Source organism: Octopus bimaculoides, chromosome 3, assembly GCF_001194135.2.
Source record: "Octopus bimaculoides isolate UCB-OBI-ISO-001 chromosome 3, ASM119413v2, whole genome shotgun sequence".
Lineage (NCBI taxonomy): Eukaryota > Metazoa > Mollusca > Cephalopoda > Octopoda > Octopodidae > Octopus > Octopus bimaculoides.
Genome location: NC_068983.1, coordinates 99,372,638 through 99,384,914, shown reverse-complemented (window position 1 = coordinate 99,384,914; position 12,277 = coordinate 99,372,638). Strand labels below are relative to the sequence as shown.

The window sequence follows — 12,277 nt, the reverse complement described above, 5'->3', positions numbered from 1 at the left end:
TATATATATACATACATATATATACATATATATATGCATGTATGTATGTATATATATATATATATATACGTGAATATGAGAAGAACTCGGTGGTGAGGTTAATCTGGTTAATATTTAGTTTTAACTATGGCAGATTAATAGTTGGATAGAGAGCATGTTGTTTTCAGAGAAGAAAGCTTGACAAAAAAATTTAACATTGCTGTTTATTAGGTGAGAGTGCATCAAATGATGTTTAAATAGAATGATATTGTGTTGGTGATCCCAGAAAAGCAGAACATGAGAGCAGCAAATAGAAGGGGAGGAGAGAGAGAGAGAGAGAGAGAGAGAGAGAGAAAGAGAGAGAAGCAATTTAATATAGATGTGGTTGTTGTGGAATCTATTAGATGAGAATTTCTCTGAGGCAATCTAATGTGTATTCTAGGTACAGTTCCTTAAATACTGCTTCATATGTGTAAATATGCAGGTTATTTTTTGCAAATCTCTTTCTACATAATGACAAATAATGTATTCTTTTTAGTTCTGAAGTCTTCAGTTGTCATTTTCGAATTTTTACTGATAACTGTACATCTGCTTATATCTGGTATTTAAGTATTACTGCTACATCTTGCTACACCCTGTGCACTCCATAGAATTTCAAACTCAACATTTCAAACTGCTCAACAAATACTTGCAAAAATTTTCCCTATGAAATAAACTGCCAACCATTTGTATCTGGACACATCTTTTACAGATAGATCTCAAGGAAAGCAAAGGAGGACTTTGTTCAAGTAACTAGAACACATATCAACAAGTGAGTTCTATAAGCTATGGTCACCTAAAGTTCACTTTTTTCTCCAATAAATAACAATAAAACATAATACCTCGAGAGCATGGAAGCATTAGTAAAATGATACAGAAGATATCCATGTAAGGAATGAATATGATTGGGGTTTTTTTTTTTATATTCAAAATAAAAACAGCCATGCAAACTAATACTTACACATCAGAAGGAAAATTAGTAGCTATACAACTTGTAGAGAGATTCTGAGGTTTTTTTGATAATTCTAAATTAGCTCCAGTTTGCATTGCAATAGGTTGAGGAGTAGGAAGAGTATGACAAGAAGTACTAGTTGCTGGTCTAGTTGTTGATTTTGGTACTGTTTGGATTGTTGAACTTGTCCCACTCAAAGCATTTGTAACAGTTGAAGCAGTCATGACTTCATTCTTACTAGTTACAGAATTTGTTGAGGTGTTGATTGTATCGTCAGAGTCAACAAGGGCAACTGAGAAATCAATATCTGCAGAGAAGCAGTAAAAAACACAAGATAATGGTATCAATATAATAAACGTGCCAAATATATTTTAAAACTTATCGCAATCACAAAGCAGTTTCTTAACATTGTAAAATGAAATTTAGTTGAGATTAGTTATAGAAAAAGTTATGAAAACACAGTATGATATATGAAGATAATGTTATCTTGAAAGGATGACTATTTGAATGCTAAAGTATACTTCTAAATACTAATGAATATATCAGATTTGTGAAAGAAATTAATGACATAAAAAACATGCTTGTCTTTTGTTTTTTCATGAAGAGTTTATTACCAACTAAAAATTTTAAAGCTGACATTAGCATTAGAACAATGTCCTTACTGCCCAGGCTATTAAAGATAATGTGGATTGTTCAGACAATAAGACACAAAAGAAACAACTGTGATATTAACAGTTTATGTTCCTTCAACACTTCATTGTGTCTCAGGTCAACATATATTTCAATCTTATATCGTCTAGATTTTCTAGCTGAGCATAGTACCACTAGGTTGGAATGACTTGCTTCTGTAATTAGCAACTCAGATTAGAACAGAGTCTCCTAATTGTCTAAGGCAATCTTGCCATTTGGTTCATACTTTATCTGATCAGCAAAATGAAGAATAAAAAATGAAATGAGGAATAAAATTTATCTCTAAATGCTTCATTTTGTTCTTCGTTCTATTATGCATTTTCTTCCTTAGAATCTGACCATGAAGATAGAATTGTAATTTATAGTCAACCTGACCCCAACCCTTACTTTTTTGTCCATTCCTTTATTTCTGTAGTTTGTACTTTGATTATAATTGTATTTTGCCTGTCTCTATATCTATGGGTTTGGTTTTGTCTGTAAACTGTTTTGTCTGAAAATGACACATCACCTTGGGTATCCATTCTAACACTGAGTGAAATAACAGGAGATTCTAATGAAGGACTTATTTAAACAATCACCTGTGGAGGCACATTTTCCTTTAGCTGCATGACAATGATTATGCAACATCTCACCTTTTACTACAGGTGTAGAAATATGTAAAGAATGATGTTCATTCCATTTTTTACCATTTATATAAATTCTACAGACACTATGAAATTCCTGATGTATATCCAGTAGCAGGAGCATTTCCACTGTATGATGACATTTGGTAGCCAGGAACTGTGAATGAGCTTTGTATAGCATTCTACAGAGTTTTTACTCAAATCATATGCAACTATATATATATATATATATATATATATATATTATATATTTGTTGATTCACCAAATATTTCATATTTTAAAAAAATATCCATATGGTAAATATTTCAAAAGCAAGTGGAAATTACAAGGATTAATTATGATAATTACAAGATTTACTTTGGAATCATCTGCAATTTCCTACTTAATAAGCTATATATTTAAAATTATTCAAGTTAATAATTTTCAGCAATATGTATATGTCAATAAATAGGAAAGAAGAGAAAAAGAATGTGTGTGTGTGTGTGTGTGTGTGTGTGTGTGTGTGTGTGTGTGTGTGTGTGTGAGTGTGAGAGAGAGAGAGAGAGAGAGAGAGAGAGAGAGAGATACAAATATAATAATATAAAAACAATAATCAAGTGAGTGCATTATGTTAACATGTCTTCCATTAAGCAAAGAATAAGAATGGAAAAAATAGTTAATAGCAATAAAATTATGTAATGATATGCAGAATAATTTGTGATTGCTCAGCTAAAGAAAGTGGCTTTTTGTAAAAGTCTATATGAAATACAAGCTTTGGCAAGACAAAAAAATACAAGCAGGAAACTAAGATAGTATACAATTTGATGTTTTCTGAGTGAAGATAAGTAGCAAACAGTCACTTTGATCCAAACTCTAATTGAATGAACTTGAAATAAAATTCTATTTAGTTACAATTAAAAGTGTGATAAAGCAGGATCCTACAAAATGATCCTGTGGTTTTAAAGTAACCAGCTGGAATCAAAAGAAAATTTCACAAAAAATTAAGTCATACATTTTTAACGGATGGTAGTTTTAAAATAAAGATCCAAATGAGTTCACAGTTATGGAACTAAAAGTTAAGCTGAATGCAGCTAATGTGACATAGCTCAGCTTTTAAAGGGTTGAATAACAATAATGAGGTTCAAGGTTCTAAAAGAAAATGAAATTATACCATAGCAAGAAAGAAATTGAATAATAGAATTAATAGTAATGCAACTTCCATCAGATCCCCTACATTATTCTGCACAGATCATGTATTTCAGTTCAAAAGATAGGATTTGACAGAAGAAAATTTTAGAGCACTGATACATCCTTTGTACTACACCTAGGATTACTGATGTAAACTATTGATTACTGTTCAACCAATTCTAACAACTGACTATTAAATCATTACAATCAACTATAAAAAAAAAATTAATAAACAATTCACTACAGTTATTCTTATTTGCTTATTGTGTGAATTCTCTAGTGGGTTTTAAATATTTTATGCTTGAAAATATTAATCTTAAAAATTTAAAACATTTTTTTTAATATAAAATAGTCATTTAGATGTTAGTCAGCTTTACAAAAATACAAATTCCAATTATCCCTACAACTTGAATGCTTTAATTAAAATGTGTAAAACACCTCCTTGTGGTTAATTCTAAAAACATGGTCCACTTTCAGAGTTCAGTGTAAAAAATTATGAACAATCTATTTCAATAACTTTACTAAAACTAACTTTATCACAGAGAAGGCATTTAGTCATTATCAAGTCACCCAAAGACAGATTTTTGCACATATTGGCTTGTTTAGACTAGGTACAAGGTTGTTATTTTTAAAACAGAACAAAATAATTTATTACCGAAACCTATCTTACTGACTCCAGAGTGAAATCAGAACAAAATGGATTCACAAAGATAATTTAATAAATCTAGACTAATCACAGATTAAATAGTTATTGCAGATTACTTTCTATATTGTTAAGTAAACTGGTTCCTCTCATAAAAAAATGGCATTATCTAAAATCTAGAAGCTGTATAAAATTTGTCACTGAATTTCTTCCTGTTGCAAATGGTAGAGATTTTCTTATATACACTAGAATAATTTTTTTTATAACCTCAATACTGAAATGTTAAAGTGATAATTTAATCTCCCAATTTAAGCTTTCAACAAGAAATCACACTATATTTTGTTGTATTAGCTCCAGAAAGCCCTCACCAATACACTCAATTTACTATTTTATGTCTTAACAATCTTAAAGCTTCAATGGAATCTTTTGAAAGCTTGATCTTAGATGAAACTTATATTAAAAACTATCTTCTGCATGCATCAATTTCCATTTATGGTAAATTCACAAGACTTGATAATAATGGTATACCAGTATAGCTCTGCATTCTGACCAAACCATATCTCTATAAGGAACAAATAATGATGTGTCTCTTAAGTTACTGATTTCTTATATTTGCACTTATCAAAGAGCAAATAATATTTTTATCTTTAAATGCTTAGTATAGCCTGTCATTTCTACACAGTAACCTGTATATTTTATTTAACATTTGATCTATGAAAATACCTATCATCACAGAAATATCCATGCAACCCTTACATGTTTAACAGACTTGTTTTTATTATATTGCAATAGACTATTACTTCAGTTTTCATTATATGAGTAATTTAAAAAAAGTATATCTCAGCTTTGGAATTTAAGAAAATCTATTATTTTCTACAAACATATTTCTTACATTGTTTCAAGTTATCCTAATAACAAAAAATGCTATTAATTTCTCAATGTTAAAAGCTAAAACAAAAACAAATGACTGAGTTAGAAAAACTGCTGACCCCCCTCTCCCAAATGGTTTTGTGAATGTTTTACTGGCTGGAACCAGTAAAAGGTAAAAGAAATTAAAAAAAAAAAAACAATCATTGGTCAATTCAAAATAGCAATGCTTGGAGGCATTTTTGAAATAATTATAATAGTGTTTATTAGAAAAATGAAAATGTTGGAAAATTAAAACACTTTGAGGACTTATAAAAAACTTAGGAAATGATCAAAGGAAATTAAAAAATTAAAATGTGATTGAAGTAAATGTTTAATTGCTTGTTTGAGAATGATTTAGTGTGGAGAACTGCAAATGGTTTGCTTATGTATTCAGTAATCTGAAAATATTAGACATTTTCAGTCATACTGAAATTATGTATATAGTGTGAATAATGCAAGAGATTAAAAGAGCACTGCTTTTTGAATGAGACCAAAGTAAAGAACATTTAGCACCTGTAAAGGAAGTAAAGAGGATAACTGCAAAGGGAAAAAGAACTCTATGAACTGTCAACAAATAGTAATTAAAATATTGAAAATAATTATTAAAAGCATTTACTTAAATTCATATTCTGCCTGCCATCAAAAGGCCATTAAAGAAAAGAAAAAAAAATGAATTTTTTTTTTCATAAACACAGCTGCTAGATAAGAGACCAAACCAAAACAAGCCTGTGACAAGTGAGAATTAGATTTCTAATTACAGAATGAAAACAAACGATAAAGAAAAGCACATTTTTCAAAAAATGAATTAGAAATATTGATTTATTTTTATTTTCTTTTTTTTTTTTGCATATCGTAAAAAGAAATGTTATAATATCCCAGTGATGAGGCAGCAGTTTAGCTGAGATATCTACAAATTAGAAAGAAATTTTTACAAACAGAAATGGTGAACTATTTTATTCTACTCTTCATAATATTAAAAATAAAACAGTTTGTATGAATTAGCCAATGATTTTTTAATCTTTCCCACTGTTTCAAGTGATCAATCTATTTAGTTTTCATAATCAACAAGAAACAATTTTCAAGGAGCATTTTCAGTTAAGAAGCTGAAGAGAAATTTGTTTTAAAATGAAATTCAATAATTGATATTTTACAACAGTATATATATATAATGTGACACTATAGAGATATTGTGGATATAAGTATTAAAGAAAGACTAGGAAGTTATAGTCCTGCTTATTCCAAGAGAATTAAATTAGCAATAGGCTTCAAACTCTATTTGGTAGAGACTGTTTGCTGTACAGTATCTTTGTAATAATATTATGTTTAAAGCTGTTTTGTAACAAAGACATTGAGGAGTTGTGTGATTACTTTCATATAAAGCAAAAATTAAATGCTTTCAAGAGAGACAAGAAGGGTTTTATCTTCTCTGTAATTGCTACTATCAGTTTTTAAATAACAACTCTATTATTAAACAAAAATTTGAAACCCAGTTAAAATAAAAGGGGAATTTTGCAGACATGTCTAATAAAAATGTAGATAAATAGACAAAAACCAATCCTTACTCTCAACTATTTAATGTAAAATAGAAGAAATGTTTTACCTGAAACTATGCAAAGTTTCTTATTTGATTATCTGTCTATAAATCTTGAAAACATTATTTTTCAGAAAATAATCCCTTTTATAAATAGGAGCTGAATTATCTGTTTTAGAGGGGATGAAATTAAACCACAATAAACCTTGATATTGAAAAATTAATTACAAATACATAATTAGAGTTGATAATTTAAGAGTTACTGGAGACATGTATCAATAAATACTCTTGCAGAATATCTTTGTAATTGTTCAATCCTGTCCACTTGTACTATCTGGCAGATTAATTGAGCTAACATTACTTGAATCTATTAGAGGACAATAAGGCTCTATTTTTTCATTCTGAGCAAATAAATGATATTAAAACTGTAACATATTGCTATTTATTTACTTCGCTAGCAAGTATGTTCTCTCTCTTGTACGTTGAAAATAACAGAAAGAAAAAAAGTGGTTGACCTCATTAGAAAGATACATAATACTGAATTAAGGTAAATATATCCTACTGTAGATAATTCCAACTCAAAAGAAAATGGAATAATGCAAGCTAAAATATGACAAAACTTTATCTTTGCATTATCCCAAAATTGTATAATAATAAACAAGAAATTCTGTCTGTCTGGGACCCCTGTATCTCAGTCTATATTTGCTCTACATAGACATATTATACCTTTTTGGAATCAAGATGATCCCAAGATTGAAAATCTGCCCTTCATTTGGTTCTTGAACATCCGGTATTGGGATCTAATTTAAAAGCATTTGGGTTGCTATTTCTAGAAGGTAAAGCTTGTCTGATTCACACCATCTTGGTCAGATGATGTCAGAGATTTTATATTGAGATAAAAACTTTGGGACAAATTGGCCAACAGTTGGAATTCAACTTGGGACTGAAACAATAGAATGATTGCATTACAGAATTAATTTTCATCCATCCTTAACCTCTGATCAGACACCACCAGGGCATATAGTCATTATAGACGTATTATAATCATGCTATTTAGCTCTTTTTAGTTTTGGGCTACAGGCCCAATTAGCCCTATGCAGGAGCTAGCTTAAAAGTCCACACAGAGTGTAGCATTTAAGCTAGTTATTTCATAAGTGGTTTCTGGAATATAACTAATAGAAATAATAAATACATTTAAACAATTCTAAATATGAAATATAGAATAAATTAATAAGTGGAAATATAAATTGCTTTAAATAAATAAATAAATAAATAAATAAATAAGTAAATAAATAAATCTCAAATTCTTCATATTCAGATGGCATGGTGATAATTATTGAGTTCCTTTGCTACTGAGTAAAGTAAGATTGGATAAAATTTAAAGCTCACATGAAGTAGACAATAATTACTTAATTTAAAGATTATAAACTGATGTAATTAATTGTATAAAACAGCCAGAAAAGAAAGTATTGACTGATAACTGCAATTAAATAAAATGAAATGGTTTATAAAAAGGTGGTAGTGGTGGTGGTGGTGAAACAAAATCTCCAATAGCAAAAAAAAAAACCTAAATTGAAAATATCAAACAATATTTTGATCACCAGTTTATACAGAGAAATGAAAAACTGGTTAATCTTGCACACAAAGAGGATGTATTTTTACTAAAACCGCACTTGCGTTTCACATGTGTGCTTTCTGAAATAATCTTGCAAATATAGCAGTACAATAGAGTCTGTTTTTAAACTCATACAAGAGGCTTTGATAGCATCTTCTCTTAAACTGCTTGAGACAAATTCTTTTCAAAAACTTTGGAAGGGCTTATTTTACTCATTTTCACTAGCTACTAAGCAATTCCCGAATAACTCTGCTATTTTTTAAATAGCAAAATCATAGAACTGACACATTATGAATCAAACAAGAAGGTTGATAATTTATATTCTACAATTAAACCAATTCATGGTGATTAATTAAGACAGTAAACAAAATAATGAGGGCATTGGAATATTTCATATTACATGGTAAATGGGGGGAGGTAATTTAACCTAACAAGAAAATTAAGAGATGCTTTTTATTTTCTTTTATGAGCAGGAACTAATATTTGGATTAAGTGTATATCACTTCCAGGTGGATTGTGTCAGTGTTGCACTTTACTAATCAGTACAAAGCAAAAGCTGTCTAAAAGAAGCGAAAATAAAGACACAAGCTAATAATGATAATAAGCAATAGGAGCAAATAATTGTGGAAAAAAAAAAAGGAAAAAAAATTAACATGGGCAAATAAACAGACACTTTAAAGCTAGAAATAAAAATAGACACTTTTAGAGATGTAAATAATCATATAAACTTTAAAGCTATAAAAGAAAAATATGAAAAAAAAAACAAAAACTCTAAAACCTAAAATTCTTGAATTTTTTTTCATACTGTGCAAGATGAATTGTAACTGTAAAACAATATTCCTAAGAAAATAATATAAAGTTCATGATTTATAACTTGTAAATGAATCAAATTTGGGCATAAACTTCATTGTCTTAAATATTTTTGATTTTTCTCAAAATTAAAATGAGTTACAAAGAACAATAGATTAGCTTAAATAATATGGTCATGAACAGCTTTTATTATTGTGGTATTATCAGTTGCTCTAGTTTCTCTACAGCTGATGGACCAATAATTTGATGTTATCTGCTTTGAAACCTGTTCAAGCCATCATGAATATTTTGGCAGGGGTCTTCAGAAAGACAGGTTATTAAAGAACTGAAGATAGAAGAATGAAATTTCTACTTTTCCCTTGCTGTTTTCTTTTTTTTTTTCTTTCTTGCCTTAGCATCTCTTGTGTGTTGATCTTGCAAAGGAGCTTTGATATACTGTAAGTAGTTAATATGAATATAGTAACTAACACATTGAGTATACAATCACACAGTCATGGACTACCAATGCCATGAATTAGAAGGTCACAGCATTAATCCATAAGAAGCTGAGAATATCAACAAAATATAAATAATTCTAAATGTTTAACAAAAATTAAAAAAATAAAATGAAATGATGTATGACAGATAAACATATGACCTGGAGTTCATTCACTAAAAAGTTTTGAAAAATCTAACTACCTTATTCTGGCTGAATGACTAGTGTAGTTAGTAGTGTATAGTTGATTAGACTTGTGATTGTAAAACAGTTTATGTAGAGACTAAAATGTTTATTACTACACCACGACACTTGAGTTAATTTGGTATACATTTAATTGAGCTTGTAAAATAGACTATATTGACTATAATAATAATGATGATGATGATGGTAATGGTGATGACGACGACGACGACAATTATAATCTTTTCTACTATAGACACAAGGCCTGAAATTTGGCAGGGGAGCCAGTTGATTACCTTGAGCTCAATACTCAACCGGTACTACTTATTTTACTAACTCTGAAAGGATGTAAAGCAAAGTTGACCCTGGCAGGATTTGAATTCAGAACATAAAGACAGATGAAATGCCACTAGGCATTTTGTCCGGCATGCTAACAATTCTGCCAGCTCACCGCCTTGCAGCAACAGCAGTAGCAATAATAATAATAATAATTATAATAATCCTTTCTACTATAGGCACAAAGCCTGAAATTTTGGGAGAGGGGTTAAGTCAATTACATTGACTGCAGTACTCAACTGGTACTTAATTTATTGACCCCAAAAGGATGAAAGGAAAAGTCGATCTTGGTGGAATTAGAACTCAGAATCTAGTGACAGGCAAAATGCGGCTAAGTATTTTGTCTGGCGTGCTAACGATTCTGCTAGCTCACCACTTTATAATAATAATAATAATAATAATAATAATAATAATAATAATAATAATAATAATAATGATAATACAAAAAAAAAAAAGAAAAAAGAAATACTATTATAAACTTCTCCCAGTAATTGAGAGTAATTCAGTATCAGTTTTATTCAACTGATTAACTTGTTTCTCCAGTGTTTGATATAACATTAAATGTTACAAAACATTTTTTATAATATATGCTTTACAAATTTTTAAAAAATAATTTACAGATTTCCATTTTCATCTGAACTAAAACAATTATTAATTACTACTAAATTTAGTCCATAACATCTATTAACTTGTTCGATCTTAAAGCTTAAATATATGAACTGTCTCATTTATATTTTTACATCTGTATTTTTATGGGTTGATCAAGTCTGCAAAATGTCCTATCTTAAGTAATCCTTACCATTTTTTTTCCCTTTCAGTTTTAACCCTCATAGACAATATGTTTTTTGGAGGTAATCTTACTAATCATAAACTACTACCATCTGCATCTAACTCTAAACCAATTAACTTGCTTAACTGGAATGATTTCACAAGAATTATGCTAACACAGAATTTTTGTTTTTTTTCTAATCATTCTACGAATCCATGAAGAGGCAGAGTTAGAGCAAAAGAAAAGGATAGAAAAAATAGAGACCTATAAATATTTGAAACCAGAATATGTCTTTAAAAAAAATCCCACTCAGCTACTTATAGATTCTAAAAGAATCAAATAAGAATGAAAGATATATATTACAAAGTAGAAATAATAATTTACTTTAGTAATGATCATATCCTTGAATTAGATCTGAAACATGCCTCAGGTTTACCTAAAATATGTTCATTTCCTAGTCACTGCACCTACTGTCCACTAATATAAGCACATTAACACTAATCTATGAATCATATACATCTTGACATTAAAAGGAGTAAAACTTTTTTTAGCTCAATGAACATTTCTCTGATTTACTACTACATACTACCAGTAACAATATGGGTTTGAGTAACTGAATTTTTTTTTATTATTTATTAGAATAATAACTTAAAGAAAGGATATTCCTAACTTCAATATGAAATATCTATCTATATAAGTAACAAAATGATTTTATATAATTCAGACAGTTATTAATAATTATTTGGAAAAAGAAAAAAAAAAATCCTAAATACCATTTAGGAAAGGCAATTTTATATCACTGTGTTTTACTTTCTTTGAGGAAATTGAAGATTATTATAATAAAATATGATAATAAACAAATCAAAGGCTTGTGAGGAAGGTAGTCTCTTATTATTGCTGCTGTGTTGGAGATGATAAACATACAAATATTTATAGAAGTGTCAATTATTGAGAAGGCAAGAGTGGCAGCAGGCAGAGAATAAAAGTGCTTAAGTATATACAATTACAAGCATCATACTGGTGGGTGAATGGTGCTGAAATAGCCATGTGCCCAACAGAGACAAAAGCAACAAAGAATGGAAGAATTATCACAAACATAGATAAGTATCATTGTCAAGATGAAATATTTACAATGAAAATGGTATCCACATTGCTTAGTTGAGGTAAGCAAGAGAAGAAAAATAAAAGAAAACTCAAAGAACAGAACAGCACGACCTCCTTTGAATCATTCATACCATGCATATGTCAAACATTTTTCATATACAAGATAATTCAATATATATAATTACAAAAATACACTACATAATAAACCTAAAAGACATTACATATTCTAGTGAAAGCTAGTAATTAGTTTGGTATATATATATATATATATATATATATATATGTTAAGTAGCTTACTTACCAACCACATGGTTCTGGGTTTAGTCCCAATGTGTGGCAACTTGGGTTAGTGTCTTCTACTATAGCCTCGGGCCGACCAAAGCCTTGTCATTGGATTTGGTTGATGGAAACTGAAAGAAGCCCGCCATATATATATATATATATATATATA

General features: G+C 29.2%; 1 protein-coding gene across 3 annotated transcripts in view; it reads right to left on the bottom strand.

Annotated features, from left to right (window-relative positions):
* Positions 1 to 948: 948 nt before the first annotated feature.
* Positions 949 to 12,277, bottom strand: part of LOC106880939 (rho GTPase-activating protein 44) — a 180,890-nt gene continuing 169,561 nt past the window's right edge. Inside the window, exon 17 of one of the 3 annotated variants that reach the window (XM_052966347.1) lies at positions 949 to 1,277. In XM_052966347.1, coding sequence (XP_052822307.1) covers positions 976 to 1,277 — 302 coding nt within the window. In that variant the 3' untranslated portion in view covers positions 949 to 975. The remainder of the gene's footprint in view (positions 1,278 to 12,277) is intronic. The other 2 variants (XM_052966348.1, XM_052966349.1) reach the window with 2 other exon arrangements.